The 25,064-nt window shown below is 39.3% G+C and overlaps 1 protein-coding gene across 1 annotated transcript in view; it reads left to right on the top strand.

Moving 5' to 3' along the window:
- HELZ (helicase with zinc finger) overlaps positions 1–25,064 on the top strand; it is a 164,149-nt gene that overhangs the window by 46,286 nt on the left and 92,799 nt on the right. Inside the window, exons 9-12 of the mRNA XM_021716430.1 lie at positions 202–400; positions 827–934; positions 1,938–2,235; positions 14,218–14,485. Of these exons, the coding sequence (XP_021572105.1) occupies positions 202–400; positions 827–934; positions 1,938–2,235; positions 14,218–14,485 (873 nt within the window). The remainder of the gene's footprint in view (positions 1–201; positions 401–826; positions 935–1,937; positions 2,236–14,217; positions 14,486–25,064) is intronic.

Consider the following 25,064-nt stretch of genomic DNA (forward strand, 5'->3'; position numbering starts at 1 on the left):
CAGTGAATATGGGTAGTTTATGTCTTTGATTAACTTTTATTAATGTTCCCTAAACCTCTTCTCCCAGTGTGATAAATAGGGCCTTTCAGGAGATGAAGTTTTGTTTCGTTATTGAAGAAGTCAGAGGGCTAATGCTGGAAGTTTATCTTTTAAATGGCTCCGCAAAGTGTATGATAAAACAGTCTTTCCTGTTCTACTTAGATTTTTAGAGCAAGGAATCTGTAGGTATGGTGCCCAGTGTACTTCAGCACATTCCCAGGAAGAACTAGCAGAATGGCAGAAAAGATACGCTTCACGCCTGATAAAATTGAAACAGCAAAATGAGAATAAACAGCTCTCAGGCAGTTACATGGAAACCTTGATAGAAAAGTGGATGAATTCATTGTCTCCCGAGAAAGTGGTGAGGAAAATAAGCTACATATTTTTACTTGTCTTAAACAGTGAACTTGTTTGAGTCCTGACTGTGTTATGTGCTGTAGTTTGGTTTCTTTCCTTAACTTCTATACCAAGAACTTGATTCTGATAGAATAATGTTTTGAGCAACAAAAATAGAAACTGTGCCATTTGTTTGAAGATTTGCCTGTACTGTATTAATTACCTTCATTCAGGTAGTTTTTGATTACCATTTTGTGGTGCTTGCCAGTTTTCTTCTCTTTTATTTTAGCTTTACTGCATTTTGTTCTTATCAAAAGTGAATGTATCAAAATGCCTTGCTTGATAAACAGTTCCATCATTGTCTTTACTTTTGACATTTATTTTCCATGCAAAAAGATTTGTCTGAGCTTTTAGCAGTAAAAACATAACATGAGTTGCGCTCTGTTTTCAGCTAAGTGAATGCATAGAAGGGGTAAAGGTGGAACATAATCCTGACCTGTTGGTTACTGTCAACACCAAAAAATCTCATCAGACGTGGACCTTTGCTCTCACCTGTAAGGTATGAATTCTGTACTAATTAAAGACTATAAATTTTGTTCAGTTATCTCAAAGTTTTTTTGGACCTTAAAATCTCTGTGAAAAGAGCATTGAAAATGGCTTAATATAAGTAAGTTATACATAGATTCTATATTGTACAAAAGTATATTTCTGTATTTCGATTATTAAAAGTACAGTTCTTTTAAACTTTGAGATAAGATCTTTGTAGATGTTTGGGATGCTTCCTTATTCACTTACTTACTCATAAAGAAGTCTTCGACATATTATCTTCGAAACTTGGGACATAGGATGGGATTCATGGCTTATAGTTAACTATTTAACAATTGATTGCTAAATTTGGCAGTTCTAAGATTTTTAAGCCACAATTTGTTTCTTGTTTTTATATCTGATTTGATGAAATCACAAATTCTGTAATAATGGGTTTTAAGTGTGGGACATTTTCTGCAGTGCTTCCCATCTTAAATTATAACAACGTTTAAGGTTGAAGCAAAGTAAAAAAAATATCTGTGAGTATGCTCAGTGGAAAAGTTCTGTGTTCTTTTTGGTGGCGTTTCTTGCACTGTACCATCCGTATCTTGAGATGTAAAAAATCTAAGAACATTGAGCTTCAGCCTTGAACCCAGTCCAGTGCTTTCAGAGATAATTGCCCTTTTATGAAGGCTTCCTACTTGAGGCTACATGAAACTTTTTAGGTGAAGGCTATGGAAGTTGGAGGTCGGTGGTTATATGGGATGATAGCTTTCACTACAGTGAAAGAAGAACATATCACAGAAAGGGCAGGGAGGCTAGGGATGCAGCATAAATATATAATTTTATCAGCTGATTTTAAAAACAATTCTGATTTTTTTCTTAAATGGCTATTGAACACAATTTGTGTTTTTAGCATAATACCTTAGAAGCACGGGAAAGTAAAAGTCCCTTATGGAAGTATTTTAATTGACAATCCCAGTTACAGCTGGATTTATCACCCCTGTACTCAACGAATTATTTTAACTTCCTTGTAGCCTGCAAGAATGCTGTGTCGGGTAGCATTGCTTTATGATGCGCATCGTCCTCATTTTAGTATCATTGCAATATCTGCTGGAGATAGCACTACACAGGTATCACAAGAAGTCCCAGAAAACTGCCAAGAATGGATAGGAGGAAAGATGGCCCAAAATGGATTAGATCATTACGTGTATAAAGTCGGGATAGCATTTAACACAGAAATATTTGGAACTTTTCGCCAAACCATAGTTTTCGACTTTGGATTGGAACCAGTACTCATGCAAAGAGTAATGATTGATGCAGCTTCTACAGAAGGTAATATTTAGACTTTTTTCCCCTTGATGCAATGTATTAAAAGGCAACATTAAAAGATATGTGTTGGCCCCTAAATGTTCCACGGATAGGTAGGGAATAAGGAAGAAGATCCCAAGTTAATTGACTCATTTCCTGGGTAGTGGGCTTAAAATGGATCACATTGTGCCCTAGTCCCTTCCTGCAGTCATCAGGCAAAGCTTGAGCTCCAAGTCTCCCCAAACTTGTGTGAATGGACAACCAGGTCTGTTTTGGTCTACCAGTTTCATTTTGAAGTAAGATGATTTTAGCACAGTAAAAATCTTTCAGTATGAGTTTGAGTAGAAGACCCACAGTGTCTATTTCTATGTCCTACTGACTGTCCAGTTAACTTTACTGATGTTAGTATACTGTCTCTGAATGAAAAGTCCTATGTATAAGCATACATAAGGCAGTTTATACATTCATTAATGTTAAGAAGCCCAAGGTGTGTTTAATAGGATCTGCATTTTGTTTTGGGGAACAGGCCCTTGGTTTCAGTATGTAAGCAGAACTTGATGAATTACTCTGTACGTCGTTACATTACTGCCTATACCTTAATTTCATGCCAAGATCCAACAGGGCAAGGAATGGGCACAGGAGCCCACATTTCTTTGGTTGTTGGTTGGATTTATTGGTGTTTTATTTTATTTAGCAAACATTAAATATTTGTTTAGCAAACATACCCCATAGCAAAACTGTGTGAAACTTGGTGTTTTATTGACTATTACCATGCTATGGAGAGTTTTTCTTTATGTGCTGCAATGCCCCATTTATAAGAAACTAGAAGAAGTCATTTTTCTCATGAGCAAATGCTAGAATTTTGTGTTTTGGATATAGTGAACAGGTGGAATTGGTCAGTCTTTCTTTTTACTTTAACTGCTTAGTGTTGTTAAAGCAACATTTATCAAATTTAACAGTTAGGTGGTATCTTCTTATATGTGTGCTGATATGACCCAGACTTAATGTTACCCCTATCTCCCACTTGATTTGATCTCTTTTACTTGTTTTTATTGTGTACTATGTATTTGTCATCTTCTCGGTACTCTTTGGAATCAGAATAAATTAGCTTCCATAGCCAAATAGATGTAATAGTTAACAAAATAAAAATAATTTGGTTTAAATCTACTAACAAAGGACTTGGCAGCTTATTTCTGCGAAGAGCCAGGTAGTAAATATCAATGTATAAACAGATGAGTGTGACTGTGTTCCAGTAAAACATTATTTTCAAAAACAGTGGCTGAATTTGGCTTTCATGTTGTGGTCACCTACCCTCACACTACTAAGTTGCTTTTAGTGGCCAGAACTTGAAAACTACTAAGAGGCATCCTATTTAAATCATAGAGAGAGACCAGCATGCATTTTTCTCCTTTCAGATATAATTGGATGTTCTTGGCTTACACATGGGTTGTATTTAAGAAGTTTGCTTTTAGGTCAGTGGCTTACAACTCATGACTTATTTCCCAATAGAAATAAGTTTGTAAGTGCTGTCAAGAATCCTTACGATAATAGTTAACAACATATTTAATTAATAATATAAAATGTTAAATGCCTGCAATGAGGAAAAGGAAATGATACTTTTGCAACTAACGCTGATGAGGGGATATCTCTGAGAGAGGGGAGGTGAAGAGGATTTCAGGGCCCTTCTGTTGGCTTGGGAAGATTGAAGGCACTTGGACAGCTTTTGCCTCAGCTCTGTACTGCTTCTTTAGTTAGAGAAGAAGAGCGGTGGCCAAAATTCAGAGCGAAGCAGGATTGAATTTGCGTCCTGATATCTGCTTACTGCCTGTGTAACCCAGGGGGGAGGATGTAGCCTCACTGAGCTGCCTGGGAAACATCCGTACGATGGGGCTAGCAATATTTGTCACAGAGGACTGTGAGAACTTGGAATACGTCTTGAGCAATATCTGGCTCACAGGAGGCTTTTAGTCAGTAGTACTGTATTTATCATTTGTCGTGATTAAGATGCTTTCTGGCTTATACAAAGAATGAAGAAAGTAGAAAAATAGGAGTTTTTATTTTTTAAAATGAGAACTGGGGCTAAGGTGCTGGCAGAGGAACTAAAAATTAGCGGAGACAAAGACCTGAGCTAGCACTTGCAGATCTAGGCCAAAGGATGCAGCAGAGGAGTTGAAAGAAAAGTTGTCCAAGATGACTGATGTTTTGAACTTGGTACCTGGAAAAGTAAAGAGTCTTCTTTCTAATGTTTCTAATACCTCAGCTTGAAGACACTATAAGACGTTTTATATTTCATTCAGATATGATAGAGGGAATTAATACAGACAAAGATATACTCTTCCTTTTTTATAATACTCTCTCCTTTTTTTTTAAAGTGACCTTTTTGTGGTTTGATCTTTGCCTGCTTTCTCTTAAGATTGTATCTTTAAGCAGTTGTGGTATGGAACATAATTTTAAAAAACTTAGCATAGTTTTTGACTAATTTGGAAACACTAAAGCAATTTTACAGAGTGAAATTTGTTTAAATACAAAGGAAAAAGAGCAACATAAAATCTTCAAAATATATTTTCTAATATAATTTTAGCATCGTGAAAAGAAGAAATCTAGGTTTAGGCAAGCTAGTGCTGATTTTAAATTATTTGTGTAATAATTTCTCCATCCTTAAAATTAATGTCTACCTTTTTTAAATCTTGAAACTTGTGTTGCATGACTGCATTTGTTTCAGTGTGATTGTATAGAGAGTCCTGATGGGGTTCCAGAGAAATGGAGGCAGGACATAGACAGTGCAGTGTTTGGTTCCTACTTCTGTCTTAGGCAAGTTAGTGTTTTTGTCAGCAAAAAATTTTAGGGCAAATAATTTGTTTATGTGAAATCACAAGTTTAGAAAATGTTCAGACAATACAAATGTAAAATGGCAGTATCCTATTTTGTATCTGTTCTAGGAATACTTATGTGGAGAACATTCAGAGACATTGAAAACAAGATACTACTTAGTTAAATTGGTGACAGTGTGACAGACTGGCTAACCTCCAGCCTCATCCAATCTGTCACTAGGGGCCAGGCTCGGTGGCTCAGCCTGTAATCCCAGTGCTTTGGGATGCCGAGGTGAGCGGATTGCTTGAGCCTGCGGGTTCGAGACCCACTTGGACAACTTGGCAAGACCTCATCTCTACAATAAATCAAAAAATTAGCCGGGCGTGGTAGTGCGCGCCTGTAGTTCCAGCTACTCGGAAGGCTGAGGCGGAAGGATCACTGGAGCCCAGCAGGTGAGGCTGCGGTGGCTGGGAGCGGCCACTGCACTCCAGTCTGAGCGACAGAGTGAGACTCCAACTCAAAAAAAACCAAAAAAAAAAACCAATCTGGATCTTCTCTTGCCTGAAATTAGGAGAAAAGTGTTATTCTAGGTAGAAGTTGGCGAAATGCAGTTGGGAATTGAATTAAGTCTGGGATCTATTGTATTTCCATATAGTTTTGCTAATATTATAAAATATAATATAATTTTGTTTCTGCTCACACACTTTTTTTTTTTTTTTTTGGCGTTAGAATCTCACTCTGTCGCCCAGGCTGCAGTGCAGTGACATGTTCATGGCCGCCGCAGCCCCGACTTCCTTCCGCTTTAGCCTCCCAAGTAGCTGGAACTACAGGCATGCACTACCACACCTGGCTCATTTTTTGATTTATTGTAGAGATGAGGTCTCACCAAATTGCCCAGGCTGGTTTTGAACCCCTGGGCTCAGGTAACCCTCTGATCTTGGTCTCCCAAAGTGCTGAATTACAGGCTTGAGCCACTGTGCCTGGGCTGCGCATACAAATCTAATGATGATGTGAAATTAGAAAATGAATAGGCAGTATCTTTATTTTTAGATTTTTTTTTGAGTTGGAGTCTCACTCTCTTGCCCAGACTGGCGTGCAGTGGCCGCCTAGACCCACTGGGCTCTGGTGAGCCTTCTGCCTCAGCCTTCCGAGTAGCCGGAATTACAGGCACGCGCTACTGTGCCTGGCTGATATATATATTTTTTGGTTTATTGTAGAGATGAGGTCTCGCCAAGTTGCCCAGGTGGATCTGGAACCCGCGGGCTCAGGCAGTCCGCTCACCTCAGTCTCTCGAAGCACGGGATTACAGGCTGAGCCACTGAGCCTGGCTTATTTTTAGAATTTTTATTAAAATTTTTAAAAATAGAGATTGCTTCTTATGAATGGAAAGTATCTTTGTATTGCTTCTTGATTGGCTGTCATTGCTTAAGCAAGGTTTTGTCCTTAAATGGATGCTGGAAACGTATTTTTCTTCTATAGTTATAAATTTGGGCTGTGCTAGGCCATCTGTTAGCTCAGTGTTTCCTAAACTATGTTCTGCTGAAATTAGTAGTAACACCTATAGTATAAGTTCCATGTACAAATCAGTTCAGATATGTTGCATACTTATTTCCCTTAGATAGTCATAGTGTACCTCAGTGAGTAAAGGCTCTCAGTGTCTGTCAGACTGATTTGATTATGGGACTTAGTTACATTAGTATATTACTGATTGAAGCTTAAATCAAGTTATATAGCAGACATTTATGTTTCTCTAGTTCATTATTCAGTATTGAACTAAAAATCCTACTTTTAGTTAATTCACATTTGAATGGAGGAAAACATTTTTTTTTTTGGTCATGATATCTAAAATATTCAAACCTTTTTTTATTATTATTTTATTTTAAAGATGTGGGGTATAATTCAGGATTAGGTATATAGGTGGTCATCATACAGGTGAAGGTTGGGCCTCCCTGTGGTCCCCACTTTGCCTGGTTTGAGATCAGGTGCCCTTATTGAGGTTGTGTCCCCTCCTGCCCTCACTCCCAACCTGGCAGTATCCCACTACTGCCAATCCCGTTCTTACAGTATTATGGTAAATATTCAGGGTTCACTTATGAGTAAGAACATGTGAGAACATGTACTGTGTTCTTTGTTTCTGTGATAGATCACTGAGACTCTAAATCCATCCAAGTTGCTGCAAAGTCCATATGTTTGTCCTTCTTTATGACTGTGTAGTATTCCATTGTGTATATGTACCACATTTAAAAAATCCAGTCCAGTTTCAGTGGGCAGCACGGTTGGGTCCATTTTTTTGCTATTGTGAATAGTGCCGCAATAAACATGCATGTACAGGTATCTTTTTTGTAGAATGAGTTCCTCTGGGATTGCTGTGTCATATGGAAGGTCAGTTTCTAGTTCTTTGATATTGCCACACTGTTTTCCAAAGAGGTTGCACTAATTTACGTTCCCACCAGCAGTGTAGAAGTGTTCCCTTTTCTCCACATCCTCACTAGCATATGTTATTGTTTGTTTTATTAATGATGGCCATTCTTACTGGGGTTAGATGGTATCACAGTGTGGTTTTGATTTGCATTTCTCTGATGATTAGTGAGGCTGAGGACTTTTTCACGTGTCTGTTGGCTGCTCGCATATCTTCTTTTGAGAAGTGTCTATTCATGTTTTTTGCCCACTTTTTAATGGGGCTGTTTGTTTTTTTCTTTTCGGTATGTTTGAGTTCCTTGTATATCCTAGATGTTAGGCCTTTGTCAGATATACAGTTGGCAAATATTTTTTTCCATTCTGTAGACTATCTCCCTGCTTTCTTTATGGTTTCTTTTGCTTTGCAGAAGTTTTCAGTTTGATGAGGTCCCACTTGTCTATCTTACCTCTTATGGCATATGGAAACATAAATGACCACGATTAGCCAACACAATCCTTAGCAAAAGAAACAAAGCAGGAGGTATCACACTTCCAGAACTTTTTATTTGTACGCCATGAATGAATTTTTTTCTTCTCTAGTCATTTTAGCTTTGCCTTTTCTAGTTATTTTCCATGTTATTGAGATTCAGGTTCAGACAAACAACACTATGTATTAAAAATTTTTTTGGACTCAAAATATACTTTTCTTTCCTTCTTTTTTATTTTTTTGAGTTGGCTCACTCTGTTGCCCAGACTGGAGTGCAGTGGCACGCTCCCGGCCAAGGCAGCCTCGACCTGCTGGGCTCCGGTGATCCTTCCGCCTCAGCCTTTCAAGTAGCCAGAACTCCAGGTGCGTGCTACCACACCCGGCTCATTTTTAATAATTTATTGTAGAGATGAGGGCTTGCCAGGTTGCCTGGGTGAGTCTCGAACATGTGTGCTCACGCAATCCACTCGCCTCAGCCTCCCAAAGTACTGGGATTATAGACTGAGCCACCAACCTTGGCCAAGATACACTTTTCAAAAATGTGTGGTAAAAGGCATCTACAGAGGAAGAAAGTGAGTGAATTTTCTGCTTGCTTAGAAAACATACTGTATTAACATGCTTTATGCCACAACTTTGATTAATGAAACATTTTTGTTTGGCAAAATTGAATTCTGAATATTTGGAGTAACATGGTGAAAATTAGCTCATTTAAATCTGAAAACTTAGCCGGGCTCGGTGGCTCAGCCTGTAATCCCACGCCTTTCGGGGGCTGAGGTGAGTGGATTGCCTGAGCCTGCGGGTTCGAGACTCGCCTGGGCAGCGAGACCTCATCTCTACAATAAATCAAAAAATCAGCCGGGCGTGGTAGCGCATGCCTGTAATTCCGGCTACTTGGAAGGCTGAGGCGGAAGGACTGCCGAAGCCCAGCAGGTCGAGGCTGCGGTGGCCGGGAGCGGCTACTGCACTCCAGTCTGGGCGACCGAGTAAGACTCCAACTCAAAAACAAAAACAAAAACAAAAACAAACAAAAAAATCTGAAAACTGGTATTATACATTTATCTAGTTTGAATCTGGCAGTGTATTTTAACACTAGCATTAAACTTTAGTATGACTTAAAAATTATTCCCAAATGCTAAAGTTGTTGATAAGTTAAGAACATATTATACATCTGTATCTATGTAAAATTATGTGATCAGAAAAGTAATAGAAAAATAGATTTTAAAAACTCTTGTCAGCCAGGCGCAGTGGGCTTAGGTAAGAGGATTGCCTGAGCCCACAGGTTTGAGACTGGCCTGAGCAACTTGGCGAGACCTCCTCTCCACAATAAATCAAAAAATTAGCTGGTTATGGTGGTGTGTGCCTCTTGCTCCAGCTACTTGGAAGACTGAAGAGGAAGGATCACCTGAGGCTGTCCGGTTGAGGTTGCAGTGGCTGTGAGCATGCCACTTCATTCCACCCTGGGCTACAGAGTGAGACTCCCACTCAAAAAACCCAAAAAACCAAAAAAAAAACCCCAAAACTCTTTTGTCAGGAAAAGGTAAATGTAACTGAATGGAAGTGTATAAAAAGTGTGTGGTACTTCTTATGCTGCTGCTCTGCTGTTTTCCCTTTTTGTTAGCCTCTTTAAAGAGAGAGAAAATGAGAAAATGGGCAGATGCATGGGCAAGCTAAGAGGGATTCATCTTACTTCTGTGTGGCAGCTTTGGTGAAAGGATGTTGAAATGGATAGCTGGAGTGGTAGTTTGGCATGGCTTTGGGATTTGACTTTATTGTTAATTTGGGCAGTCAGATTTTGGAAAGCTAAAGGCCAAAATATTTTCTAAGCAAGAGAGTGGTGTCTGATTTTGGAATTAGGAAGCATTTCATCTCATTCTCTAAGGCCTAGACACACTCAGCTGGCTTAATGGATTCCACATCTGACATTCGTTCATTGCCTGCCTTTGTGTCAACCCTGTGCTGGGTCCCAGAATAGTAGATTTCATTCCTCCTCACTTCCTCCTTGTCCTTTCTACAGGTCCCGCAAAGATATTTTTCCAGTCTTCATATTTCAAGACAAAACAAACTAGCCCTTTTGATGCTTTTTTTGAGTAGTAACTGTGTGGTTGAAATGAGAACTCCAACTGCTGTTCTCAGTGTCAGAAGGTTAAGGAAGGTTGGGAAGTGTATCTTGTTATCGACCTGCTGGTTGTCTCAGCCTTGAGATCTGTTTTTGACAGTGGCAGCCTTCTCTTATGCTATCTTCAAAAGAGTAAATATGTCCTAATGAACTTTTCTTATGGAGTTCTCTTAAAATTTATTTACAGTTTCGCAGGGTAACAAATTCCATAGGTCTATAGTTTCTGTCAAGTTTGCTCTGAGATTTACTGTTACAGGAGTTGGTTACTCAGTCAGTGTTAAACTCTTCCTAAATGGTTTTATGAATATTGATCCTAACCTGCTCACTTTTCATCTTTCCAGAGTATTTTTGCTTTAGCCTTATCTGGGTTGAAGAAAAGTGCCCGTCAAGGATGATCCTGGCTCAGGCTGCTGGAGTCGTACATGTGTCTGGTTAGATGTTAGCAGGCCTGCAGGTGCTGCAGGTGGGATGACAAGAGCCTTGGTAGTAGTCATGACCAATGTTCCTATAAGGGGACCAAGCCTCTTTCTCTATTTAAAGAGGCACTCTCAAGACCTAATACTTTTAAGTGAGTCATTAAGCGGGTTTAATAAGTTTCTTCTTACAAGTGAGAGGGATGGAGCTAGAAATTTGATGCAAGTTCTGGTGAAGTTGGGAAAGGGAAGCGGTTTTTGCAAAATAGCCTTAGTAGTAGTCACTGGCCACAATTTATATTTGACATCTGAGTTAATGACTTAGATCAGTAGTTTGTAGACTTTTGGATACTGGCACACGTAGATTTATTTTTTCAGGATTCCTTCTACTCCTCCAGCCTTTCTCTCCTCTGCACTATTTATAGTCATTAAAAAAAGTAAGTTGATACAATTTAACATTGTTTGAGAATTGTTTTGAAACTGTTGTGCTATCTGTTGAAGACACAATTTTTTTTGTTTTTGATTTTTTTGGATATATAATAGTTGTACATATTTATGGGATGCATGTGATATTTTGATACAAGCATATAATTTTAAGAGTTTCATAAAACGAGGGTACTATATAGATAAAATGAGAAAAACAGGTACTATTATTGCTCATGTCATGTATCCCAAAATCCTGAATACTTCTAGTCTAGAGTAGAAAGTCTTTCTGTATAACTTGGTTTGCATATTAAATAGGTGATTCAAAAAACTTTTGCAAAGGGATGCGCTATCATTTTAGGTTTGTTATTGTCTCAGCTACTTAAACATCAGTTAGGAATAACTAGTGATTTCTTAAAGTGTATGAACATAACATTGATCTAGATGTAGTCTGAGTTAATTTTATTAAAATAAAGTAAAATTAAAGTATAATTATGAAATATAATTTTCTGACCCCCAAAGAGCAGTTATATATTCTTAAACTACATACTAAGTAGATTTTTCACTATTCTATAGAGTTTAATTTTTATTTATTTATTTATGATTTTTGTTTGTTTGTTTGTTTTAAGACTGGGTCTCACTCTGTTGCCCAGGCCGGAGTACAGTGGTGTGATCATAGCTCACTGCACCCTCAAACTTCTGGACTCAGGTGATCCTCCCACCTCAGCCTTTTGTGTAGCTGGGACTACAGGAGTGTGCCACCACACCCAGCTTTTTTTTTTTTTTTTTTTTTGAGTTGGAGTCTCACTCCGTCGCCTAGACTGAAGTGCAGTGGCACGCTCCCGGCCACTGCAGCCTTGACCTGCTGGGCTCTGGAGATCCTTCCACCTCAGCCTTCCGAATAGCCGGAATTACAGGCACATGCTACCACGCCCAGCTGATTTTTTTTTCTTTTTCTTTTTTTTTATTTATTGTAGAGATGATGTCTCGCCAAGTTGGCGGGGCAGGTCTCGAACCTGCGGGCTCAGGTAATCCACTCACCTCGGCCTCCCAAAGCACCGGGATTACAGGCTGAGCCACCAAGCCTGGCCACACCCAGCTTTAAAAAAATTTTTTTTGTAGCAATGGGGTCTCACTTTGTTGCCCAGGCTGGTCTTGAACTCAAGCAATCCTCCTGTCTTGGCCTCTAAAATTCTGGGATTACAGGTGTCAACTACCACTCCTGACCTTAGTTTTTATTTATTTTTAAAGAAATGATTATTTAGTTTACTGTAACATTGCTATTTCTCTTTTTGACTTTTGGATACAGGACCAAAATCATGTACTTCCTTGCTATTTTGATGATAATAAGTATCTGATCTTTAGTGATGATAGTCTATTTTAGGAATGTTGGCATTTGTAAAATTTAAATACTTTTCGTAGCTGTGAGCTAATGAATGAATAGCAGGTCTCAATTGTAGCACGATTTAGGAAGTAATTATGGTTAGTGTACTTTAGGAAACTTTTGCTTCTGAGGCCATTGCAAAAAAGCAGATCATCAATCCAGAGTGTTTTAAAAGTGCCACTTTTTTAATGAGCAGACTATCTTTACATTTTGATGATTATAGTTGTATTTATGTTACCTTTTGAGGAATAGTAAAACTGGCTTTAGAAATGCCTTTTCAGCCATTGCTTTGCTAAGCCATGGTCTGGGCGTGTGGCTCCTTGAGTCACGGTTGCCATGTTTCCTAGACTTGGCCTCCTCCCCTACTTTGGGGAGGTGAATCTTCTCTTTCTCTCTCTCTCTTTTTCTCCTATTTTCTAATCTAAAAAAGTAAAGAAACCTTTTCTTTTTTTTTGAGTTGGTGTCTCACTCTGTCGCCCAGACAGGAGTGCAGTGGCCGCTCCTGGCCACCGCAGCCTCGACCTGCTGGGCTCCGGTGATCCTTCCGCCTCAGCCTTCCACGTAGCTGGAACTACAGGCGCGCGCTACCACGCCTGGCTAATTTTTGATTTATTGTAGAGATGAGGTCTCGCCGTGTTGCCCAGGCGGGTCTCGAACCCGCGGGCTCAGGCAGTCCACTCACCTCAGCCTCCCAAAGGCGCGAGATTACAGGCTGAGCCACCGAGCCCGGCTAGAAACCTTTTCAATAGGCAAAGGTTGGAAATTAGGGCCTTGGCCAGGCTTGGTGGCTCACCCTGTAATCCTAGCACTTTGGGAGGCTGAGGCGAGTAGATGGCCTGAGCCTGTGGGTTCGAGACCAGCCCAGGCAGCTTGGCAAGACCTTGTTTCTACAATAAATAAAAAAATTAACCACGCGTGGTATGTGTGCCTATGTTTATGTAATACTTAAATGTAGACAAATCTCTTACTAAGCAAGACATAGTGATTACATGTTATGCTTGCATTTCAAAGATAGTTTAGGAAAACTTGTTTTTATGCTTTGGAGACTAACTGATCTTTGTCTAAACTTTTTGTTACGTCTTCCTAACCGTCTTTCCAATTATGTTATGTTAAGACTGAATCTTAGTGTAGTAAGTCAATTAACATTTTTTTCTTCTGGTTAAGTTTCATTTTTATGGGTATATACGTGGTTTACTCAATAGAAAAGTAACAAGCACTAGGTGTAGAGTGAGCTGACACAGTGCTTTCAAATTTATGTTGCTATGGATTTCACCTGGTGCTGTTCTTGTTGCCCCCCCACCGCCCCCCGAATTGTCAGAACTTGAACGGTCATTTGTTTTGACACTGTGCCCTACTTAAAATATAATTTAACTGAGGCTAAACTAGATATTTCGAAAATGTTATTTGAATGACCCTATATCACATTTTGATGAGGAATTAGCAGTGTTTTACATGAATGTTTTCTAAAAGATTTTTGTTTGTAGTAAGTTGATTTTAAGATACCATAGTTTCATTGTGGTTTACCACACAAAATGTTTAACTTTTCAAAAATTTTTGGTCTTCTCTTTCTTTAATGACATTGGGTAGTAGGAGGAAAAAGTGATTATCACCTGATAAAACTTATGAAGAATTTATCATATCTTCTTCCTGCAGATCAGATTTCTCTTGAGTAAAAAGTTAAGTTCTAATTGTTAATCTGTGTTTTTAAAGTGTTAATTACTATTTCTGGCTTGTTGTAGGCCTAATGTAAAAAAGATGCGTGTTTTGTTTTTTAACATGCATTTCTATTAATATTGTTTTGCTAAAAGAGACAAAATTCTGATAGGGGAAGAAACCCTGTCAGCAAGTTTTGTGTTATTTTGTTTTTAAGAATTTTAGCTCTAGCATATTAAATTCTCTTACCAAAATGTGTAATGTATTATTTGTGAATTTTAATGTTGTGTTTCTTTATAAATGTGTTTTTATTTCCATTTAGATCTGGAATACCTGATGAATGCAAAACAACAGCTAGTAACCACAGCTAAGCGTTGGGATTCTTCTTCTAAGACTATTATAGATTTTGAACCTAATGAAACTACTGATTTGGAGAAGAGCCTTCTTATCAGATACCAAATTCCTCTCTCTGCTGACCAGCTGTTTACCCAGTCTGTTTTAGACAAATCATTGACCAAGACCAACTATCAGTCACGGTTGCATGATCTTCTTTATATTGAGGAGATAGCCCAGTATAAAGAAGTCAGCAAGTAAGTTACTTTAGAAACATTTAAGAAAATTGGCTTTTGGGTACGATTTAATTTTTAAAATGGCGGTGTGCCTAAATGATGACAGGTAGTAAGTGGTTGTTATTCAATAGCTGTGTTCCATGTTTAAATAAAATATGAGCATGTTAAGGCAAGAACTGTGTCATGCTCATCTTGGTAACCCTACTGTTTAGCATATGGCTCATTCTGTAAGAGCTTACTAAGCAGCTCCTGTGGGACAAGTTCTTTGCCACATGCTGGGAATGTAAAAGAGTTTTCAGTTAATGGTAGTCATAGTAAGCACATTGTTGGGTAAATGTACAAACACTGAAAGAGACCTCATGTTTTGTAAAGTTATTTTAAGGATGAAATGATTCAGATCTTCAGGAAAACTGTTTGATAATAACAGTATAACTTTATGGCAGTTTATAAATGCTTTAATGTATTTTACATTTTATTCGTGTGCCACCGGTTTAAGACCAAGTGCTTAAATCAAAAGCTTGTTTGAGTCATTTTAGGAAAAATAATCTTAGAAAAGAAAGTTTGAGTGAGAAAAAATGTTGATGAAGTAGTTGTATTTGGTAGATGCTTTCTACTTTTTTAGATAAAATGAAGATGAGCCTTAAAAATTGAACAATTAAGCCAGGCTTGGTGGCTCAGCCTGTAATCCCGCGCCTTTGGGAGGCTGAGGTGAATGGATTGCCTGAGCCCACGGGTTCGAGACCCGCCTGGGCAACTTGGCGAGACCTCATCTCTACAATAAATCAAAAATTAGCCAGGCGTGGTAGTGTGCACCTGTAGTTCTAGCTATTTGGAAGACTGAGGCGGAAGGATCACTGGAGTCCAGCAGGTTGAGGCTACAGTGGCTGGGAGCGGCCACTGCACTCCAGTCTGAGCGACAGAGTGAGACTCCAACTCAAAACAAACAAAAAAAATTGAACAATTAGCCAGGCTCGGTGGCTCAGACTGTAATCCCGCGCTTTGGGAGACTGAGGGATTGCCTAAGCCTGCAGGTTCGAGACCTGCCTGGGCAACTTGGCGAGATCTCATCTCTACAATAAATCAAAAAAATTAGCCGAGTGTGGTAGTGTGCGCCTGTAGTTCCAGCTACTTGGAAGGCTGAGGCGAAAGGATCGCCGGAACCCAGCAGGTCGAGGCTGCGGTGGCCGGGAGCGGCCACTGCACTCCAGTCTGGGCGACAGAGTGAGACTCCGACTCAAAAGAAAAAAATGGAACAATTATTGGTCATGAATACAGTTTTATAAGTTGTCTTCATTTTAAATACAGCCTAACCAACATATTTTTCTTCTCTAAGCTGCCTTATTGGTACCTTATCAATAGAATTACTACTCGATACTGACCATTCATTAAGGGTGTATTCAGAAAGGGAAAATTAAGTGAAAATGTATAGGTAACCTGTGTTATTTATAGATTAAATATGATCTAACTTTTGAGAGTACCTAATTTCATGTGAAATACATGTCAAATTTACAAAGTCAGAGAGTATATTTTTTATTACTTTAAAGTAAATCATGGCCCTTGATAGTAGCCTTTACCAATTGTGTCTGTAGACTGTTAATTAAATCATTAGTTATTAAATAACAAGGACAGTGACTTGTATCATGTATATTATTACGTTATTAATATGCATGCATGTTATTTATGTTATCATGGAGTCCTTTTTCTTAGGAGAGAACAGTTTGATAAATTCCATTCAAATGCTTACTAGAATCTTAGAGACTATTTTTGAGTATTGTATAGGAATCCAGAAAATATTATGTATTAACTTAAAAAATTTTATTAGAGTTTACAACATTAAGGGGAAAAATTTGCCAGCTATAAAACCATACTGCCATTCCAATTTTGTATATATGTAATGGATATTACATATGTACTTGCTTATAAAAGTGTTGGAAAGAGTTAAAGCAAAGTGTTCTACTTGGTGATTACAGGTTATTTTTATGTTCTAATAGTTTTGTGTATTTTTGAAATGTTCTACAGTGACCACATATTACTCTTATAATTGAAAAATAGTAAACAAAGAACTGTAGAGGAAACTGGTGCATCATCAGTGGCAGCGCTTGATGCTCAGAGTGTAAAAATACTCTTAGATATGAAAAGAAATTGTGGTACGGCAATAGTAAGGTAGTATATAGTTTTTTAATAGGAACATTTGAACCTTCTCTCTTTTTAGTCTTCAAAATTAGATCATGGTTATTGACTCAAATAGGGATATTTACAAACTGAATATAAGTCAGTAGGATCATTTGTGATGTGTTGTTTTGTATGCTAACTACACAAGTGTTTCGAAGGACCTTAAAGATAGGAATGAGTATTGTTTGCTACATGTCTGACATGTGACAAGTTGATAGTTACTGTGTCAGAGAATTGTGGAAAATTTTCAGTGATGCTCTCATCCAAAAGTAACCCTGGATGTGAAGGCTGGCAAAATTTACTGAAGTATGGTTTGGAATTGGTACACATACAAAGAAGCAAATCCTGTAAGCAGTTAGAGTTCTTTTTTTTGGAGTTGGAGTCTCACTCAGTCGCCCAGACTGTCGTGCAGTGGCCGCTCCCGGCCACCGCAGCCTCGACCCGCTGGGCTCCGGCGATGCTTCCGCCTCAGCCTTCCGAGTAGCCGGAATTATAGGCGCATGCTACCACGCCTGGCTAATTTTTTGATTTATTGTAGAGATGAGGTCTTGCCTGTGCATCTGTAAGCAGGGGTAGACAAGGTACAAATAACAGACATAGAAAAAATTTTAAGTTAATATCTTTTATTAAGCTATGATGTATTGGGTCCTAGATTATATTTTCAAAAGTCTTTGATGAAGTTTCATATGTTGCTTTAAGATGTTTGTTTTGTTTTCTCCTTCACCCTTAAAGTATTTATATGCATTTTAATGTTTCCTTGAATTTAATTGACATTTGATTGTTATTTAAGTGCAAATAATATCACTAAGATATATTTTCAAAAATAGATTTTTTGGAAGCTACTAAACTGTGGTCTACTGTGTAGGATTCAGTAAACTTTTGCAGTAAAGGGCCAGATGGTAAATGTTTTAGACTTTGTGGGTCCCATTGTGTTTCTTTGTTTTGTTTCTTTGTATAATCCACTCTTAGTCACGGGCTATCCAAAAACATAGTCTGGTGTGTCTGGCTGAATCATTTTGCTTGTCTGTTCAATCAGTGCAGTCACCATAAGAGTTCTGAAGGATGTTTGTTGTGGTTTGAGACCCAGTTTAAAGGTAGAGGAGAACGGTATGGCTAATTGGACTCCTCTCTCTAAATGACCTGACCGTAATCACATGAAGTAAATTCACTATACAGTTTTGAAATTTTTTTAATGTTAACACTGAAGAGATATAATGTAGCTAAGGTTGATGGAACCATATTTATTATAGCATAGGAGTATGGTTTTAAGTTAGTTGAAAATTCAGTTGGCTATTATTCTGTCATTTCCCAGAAGGTTAGGAATTATGCAGGTTTTAAGGCTGATTTCAAGCCTATGTATGCAACAATGGAAAGGTGGTTTTTCTTCTTATAAGAAATGTCTTTGTTAATTGCAGGATATATTTTGTGTTTTAGGTGTTTCTGAGTTATTAAATTTCAAAAAATGTATACTATTTGAATATCCAAGAGATTACTCATTTAATTTTAGCTTTAGCCTGTTAATCTTTGAGAAAAATTAAATATTAGTAGCTGTAACTTCTACTAGAAAGTCTATGCTGAATATCCCAAACATGTGATAAATCTTCTGTGGGAAAAACTGTGTTCCTTAGGACTTTATTTTCTAGCACCTTTACTTCAAGAATTTTGTTGCAAAGCACAACTAAATGTCACAAGAGGATTCTGTTATTGTCCTAAAATTGTGAGATTAGTTTTTCATACTACTGAATTGTGATCAAGTGTTTTGAGGTAGTGGATTCTAAAACAGATATGAATGAAACTTTAATATATTGCCTAAGATAGCTGATAACTATATTATAGAATTTCAAGAATTTATTAGGGAATAATGCAAAGTATTTGAAATGGGAATATGGTGTTGAAAAAAAATCAGATTATTACAAAAACATAAAATTAATTCAGTGAACAAAATTTATTGAGTATTTGAGGTGTTAGATTCTAGACTAGGCACTGCTGATGCTAAGACCGACAAGATACGTTTCCTTGACCCTAAAAGTTGGTGATACGGTAGGGGAGACAGAGCCATAAATGAGGGTTATAATAAAATGTGATCAGCACTGTGGGGCCCATGGGACAGGAGAAGAGGGTAGTCAAGTAGAGGGAATCAAGCCTGCTTTTGGGAGCAGATGGTGCTTAAGCTGAATGTTGAAACACAGGTAAAATTTGTCAGATTAAGAAGTAGGACACAAGTGTTTAGTTAAAGGAAACAGGATGTGGGAGTAAGAATGTAGAATTTCGGGGAAGCTGCAAGTTGATCATTGCAGTAGCCATGGAGGGTACTTGTGTGATGGGCAGGGTAGGTGAGAGAGAATGCCACTGAAACCTTGTCCTCAGAGCTGTAGGAAGATGCTTAACATCAGTCTTGCATTTTACAAAGATCCTCTGAAGGTGGTGTGAAGAAGAGATTTGAGGCAAGAAGTTTGTTGCAATAATCCAAGTTAAAAATGATCTCATGCAGGCAACCCCTTCCGGTCCCTTCCTGCTCTGGGAGCTTTTCTGTCCTCTCAATAAATCCTGCTTTCTCAAAAAAAACAAAAGATGCAGATGAATTAGGCAGAGGAGGAACTAACAGGGTCATTAAGGAACTAACAGGGATGGCTGATTCTATGATAGGGGAATGGAGGTTGGTGAGAGAGGCAAAGGCAAGGGTGACTTGGTTTCTGGCCTGGGCACCTATGTGGACGACAGCGCCGTTCCCACGCTTCCTCATACCAAGTTAAAATCTTACTTTCCTTTTACCATCCTCAAATAATATGTGGGAAGTTTGGTTTGGGGGTTCCACTGGGGAGGTCAGGTCGTGATTCAGTTTTGCATATGCTGAGTTTGAAGGACATAGAAACAAAGGTGTCCATCTGACAGTTGGATTTACAGTCCTGAGCTGAGAGATCTGGGAGATGGCGACTTCAGCAGAGTGTGGGGGGGGGCAAGGTGGAGCTTTTAGAAGATGGTTGGTGCTTAGATGAGAGATGGGGAGCAGTTAGAGAGTTAGGAAGAGAACTAGGAGAGTTACTGTACAGAACGCTGTGGGAGAGGGAGGACAGAGAAGGGCAGTAGTTGCATAGTGGAAAAAAGGTGAAAACCATATATTACCTTTAGCAACAAAGAAGCCCTTTGTGAATCAGGAACTTCTTGTACCATAAGTAATTGCTTTCCTCTGAGAAAGTTTTAATAACCCCAAATCTTACATAATATATAGATAGTAAAAGGAAAGTAAAATTTTAACTTCGTTTGAGGAAGCATGAATAATGTAAGGATTACTGTCCTTTTTAGAAGCACTTATTTTACTTAAAATGCAGGCAAACAACAGATTACATGTAAACTGGGAGTGCCTTGTTTCATTTTCATTTTAAGACTTATTTTTTATTTTTATTCTTTGAGTTGGAGTCTCACTTCGTCTCCCAGGCTGAAGTGCAGTGGCACGCTTATGGCCACTACAGCCACGACCTGCTGGACTCAAGTGATCCTTCCACCTCAGCCTTCCAAGTAGCTGGCACTACTGGCGCGCACTATCATATCTGACTAATTAAAAAATTTTTTTTTTTATTTTAGAGATGAGGTCTTACCAAGTTACCTCGGCTGGTCTCAAAACCATGGGCTCAGGCAGTCCCCTCACCTTGGCCTCCCAAAGTGCTGGGGTTATAGGCTTGAACCACCGCACCCGGCTTATTTTTATATGAATCTGTAGAACACACTCCAGTCTTTATTTTTATTTTTTATTTTTATTTTTTTTTGAGTTGGAGTCTCACTCTGTCACCCAGACTGGAGTGCAGTGGCCACTCCCGGTCACCACAGCCTCGACCTGCTGGGCTCCGGTGATCCTTCCGCCTCAGCCTTCCGAGTAGCTGGAATTACAGGCATGAGCTACCACGCCTGGCTAACTTTTTTAAAAAATTTTATTGTAGAGATGAGGTCTTGCCTGCCCAGGCAGGTCTCAAACCTGCGGGCTCGGGCAATCCACTCGCCTCAGCCTCCCAAAGGTGCGGGATTACAGGCTGAGCCCCCAAACCCAGCTACTCCAGTCTTTAAAGAGTCAAACATATACTTATCTGGCAGGGAAGATACCATGATCATGAAGGTGGTTTTCCCAGGGTGAGGTTTATTTATTTCACTCTGGATGTGCTGACGATTTCCCCAAATGGTAGGAAACTCAACTGCATAATTTGTGGTAGTGGGGGACTGCATTCGTGCTCTCCCCTGGAAAAAAAGTAGATAAAGAAAAACAAAACAAACAACAACAAAAAAGTCAAACATAGGTAGATAACATACAATCTAGTTAGTTACCATCCTACTGTGTTAGTTTGTTTCTAGTGAAATATGTGTTGAGAATGAGAGAAATATTGTGTGATTTTTAGAAATTCCACACATCATATGTAGCTATTAAGCAAATGCTTAATACTGCTGGAATGCATTTGATTTTCATGTAAAGTTACATTGTTAAATATTAACTTCAGAATGTATTTACCTGTTAAAAATTTTTTTATTTTATCATAGAGATGTGAGGTACAAGTGAGGATTAACTACATAAGTAGGCTGCATGCAGGTGAAGTTTGGGCTTCTAACTGACCTTCACTTTCCCAGATGGGGACCAGTATTTGTCTATCTTTTTGGAGCCTTAAGTATTGTATGATAAATCTATTTTAGAATCACAAATGAAGTTTGTAAGCTGTTATAATTTGTTACAAACATGAATAGCTATTTGGACATGTCAGTTTTATTAAATATTTTCTTTTTTATAAAAATATTTCTCTATATTTACATAAATATTCTTATAAGTTTGTAATTTTAAAATATGTACATGAGTGTTTAAAATTTTAATGTATCTTTTTAATTAGAGTATTTAGTTTTCTAGTATTGCAAGCAATATACATATTTCCATTAAAGAAATCTATGCTTTTTAAAGTGTTTTTCTTTTTCCCTTGAGGATTTATAAGACATTCTAAACATCATGTATACAAAATAAGATCTGAAAAGAGACCAATTCAGTAATACCATTAAAAAGTAGCCTTTTCAGCTGGGCTCAGTAGCTCAGCCTGTAATCCCATGCCTTGAGAGGTTGAGGTGAGTGGATTGCCTGAACCCGTGGGTTTGAGACCCGCCTGGGCAACTTGGAGAGACCTCATCTCTACAATAAATAAAAAATCAGCCGGGCGTGGTAGCGCATGCCTGTAATTCTGGCTACTCGGAAGGCTGAGGCGGAAGGATTGCCGGAGCCCAGCAGGTGGAGGCTACAGTGGCTGGGAGCGGCCACTGCACTCTAGCCTGGGCAACAGAGTGAGACTCCAACTCAAAAAAAAAAAAAAAAAAAAAGTAGCCTTTTCCACAGATGGATAAAATTAGATTTTAAAACAATTTAAATTTTCCAGTCAAAATTTTTAAAGTTTGCCATGGTTTGAATGTTCTCTCTGAAAGTCATATCAAAATTTAATTGGCATTGGGATGGTATTAAGAGGTGGAGACCATTAAGAGATTAGACCTTGAGCTCTGCCCTGTTAGTGGATTAATGTCATCTTGTGACTGAGTTCAAGCTTGGCCCTCTCTTGTTCTTACATTCTCTTGCACTCCTGCCTTCCGCCATTGGGCAGTGTAGCACGATGGCCGTCACTAGCATGGTAAGAAGTAAATCTCTGTTCTTTATAAATTACCCAGTCTTGGGTATTCTGTTATAGTAGCACAAAATTGACTTACATAGAAAATTGATATAGAGAAATGGGGCTACTGCTGTAACATAAACCTGAATCTATGGAAGCAGTTTTGGAATTGGATAACAAAGAAAGACTGGAAGAATTTGGAGGAGCAGGCTAGAAAAACATAGATTGCTGTAAGTGGAGTATTAAAGGTGTTTCTAGTTGAGGGCTTAGAAGAAGAGAAGATCTGTTGAGAAAGCCTGAAACTTCTTGGAGATTACTTAAGTGGTCGTGGTCAGAATGTTGGTAGAAATATGGACAGTAAAGCTTATGCTGACAAAGTCTCAGTTGGAATAAAGGAGTATTTTATTGGAAACAGGAGTAAAGGCTGTCCTTGTTATAAAGTGGCAAAGAACTGGGCTAAATTTTGTCTGTGCCCTAGGGCTTTGTGGAAGACAGAGTTTAGGAGTGGTAAACTTGGATACTAGCAGAAGATATATCTAAGCAACAAAGTGTTCAAGGTGCTGAGTGGCTTATTTTGGCTACTTACTGTAAAATCAGAGAAGAGAAATTATTTAAAAACAATTTGTAGTTAAAAAGGAAACCGAATGGAATGATTTGGAACTATTCTCAGCCTGGGCATATGAAGAATAAAAAAGTGTGTTTGGAGTAGGATACTAAGGGTGTGGCCAAGTGACCTTTTGTTAAGAGATGAATTTGGACTGAAGGAAACCAGGTTCTGCTGTCAAGACCACATGGACGAGTGACCCTGAAGGCTTTTGCAGGGATGTGCCTGTGGGACCTCAGCATCACTGCCTGGGCTGCCTTGGGACTTTCCTCCTCATGTCCTTGGCAGTGCCCCTGGGCTACTCAACTGGGCTCAGAGGGCCCAGGTGCATCTTGAGCCATATCTTGGGGTGCAGGCAGAAGCCTTTGCAGTGGCTATAGGGTGGAGAGCGCCTCAGCTGTGGGGCCTAGGGCAGCCTCCACCTAGGTTTCAGAGGACGTGTTGGACAACCCGGGACCCTGGCAGAGACTTGTCATGGAGTGGGGCCACCCCGGCGAGCCCTCACTTGAAGAGTGCCTAGTGGAGGCCTGAGAGTGGGCCAGCTCCCGGACCAGCAGCTGCAAGCCAGGAAAGCTGCAGGTACAGGCTGCCAACCTGCAAGAGCTGCGGAGTGGACTGAGCGCCGCCAGACCTCAGGAATGTGGGACTTGGTGTCACCGTTGAGACTAAATTTTATTTTCCATCTTGGGTTTTGGACTTGACTTGGGTCCAGTTGCCCCTTTCTTCTTGCCTGTCTTTCCATTGAGGAGTGGGGATGTCTGTTGTGTGCCTGTCCCACCATTGTATTTTAGAAGCGTGTAACTTGATAATGTCACAGACTCACAGCTGGAGAGGAACTTGCCTCGAGTCTCTCCCATATCTGATTCAGATGAGACTCTGGACTTTTCAGCTGATGCTGGGAAGAGTCTCGACTAAGGGGACTCTCGAGATGGAGCGGATGTGTTTTGGGTATGGAGAAGACCTGAGTTCAGGGGCCAAGGGCAGGATGCCGTGGTTTGCCAGCTCCCTCCAAAACTCATGTTGAAACTTGATTGCCACTGAAACAGTATTGATCAGGTGTGGTGGCTCACAGCTGTAATCCAAGCACTTTGGGAGGCAGAGGCGAGAAGATTGCCAGAGTCCGGGGGTTTAAGACCAGGCTGGACAGCTTGGTGAGACCTTGTCTCTGCAATGCATCAAAAAATTACCTAGACTTGGTGATGTGCGCCTGTGTTTCCAGCTTCTTGGAAGGCTGAGGCGGAAGGATCGCCGGAGCCCAGCAGGTCGAGGCTGCGGTGGCCGGAAGCATGCCACTGCACTCCAGTCTGGGCGACAGAGTGAGACTCCCACTCAAAAAAAAAAAAAAAAAAAAGAAACAGTATTAAGAGGTGGGACTGCTAGGAGGTTATTGGGCCATGAGAGCTCCACTCTCGAATGAATTAAGGTGGTTATCGCAGGAGTGGGTTTGTTGTTGTGAAAGTGGGTTGTTACAAGAGTGAGTTTAGTCTTCTTTTGCTCTTGCTCTTGTTTGCACACTCTTGCCCTTCTGCCTTCCACCAGGGGATAATGCAGCCTGAAAGCCCACACAGGATGCCAGCCCCTTAATCTTGGACTTTCTAATTTCCAGGATGTAAGAAGTAAATCTCTGTTTTTTGGAAATTACCCAGGCTCAAGTATTCTGTTATAGCAACACAAAACAGACTAAGACAAACCTCAGAAAAGGAGAAAATTCTCCCATTACTTCTACCACATTTCCTTACCTCTTGCAGCACCATTTTGGAACAACAAAGGAGAAGAGCTGTCAGTTAGAGTCTTTCTTTCACTTTTATTTCCTGACTGTGTAAGTTAATCTTGATTCTCTGTGCTGCTTTCACGCACATGTTCTCTCTCGTGCTCATGTGTACACATGAGAGCATATGTGCACAGACCATTGTCTAGTAAGATAGGCATTGCCTTCCCTTTTCATAATTCCTGCACAAGACCTGCCTTCATGTAGCCATGAATGAAAATATATTTTGGATGTCATTCACTAACATTGAAAGAGAAAATTTATGGTTAAAATATTCTGGTAAGAGCTGCATGGGAAGCAATTGGCTTTAAAGTCCATTGTGGTTTCAATGCAATGTGTTACTGGTTCCTGGTGATTTTAAAGTCTTGTCCCAATCGTGTGTTCAGTCAGACTTTTATGTTAATTAATACATAATATTTCACTTTGTTAAAGACA

This window comes from Carlito syrichta, unplaced genomic scaffold (assembly GCF_000164805.1).
Source record: "Carlito syrichta isolate Samal-C Ts95f unplaced genomic scaffold, Tarsius_syrichta-2.0.1 Scaffold308813, whole genome shotgun sequence".
NCBI classification, from domain to species: domain Eukaryota; kingdom Metazoa; phylum Chordata; class Mammalia; order Primates; family Tarsiidae; genus Carlito; species Carlito syrichta.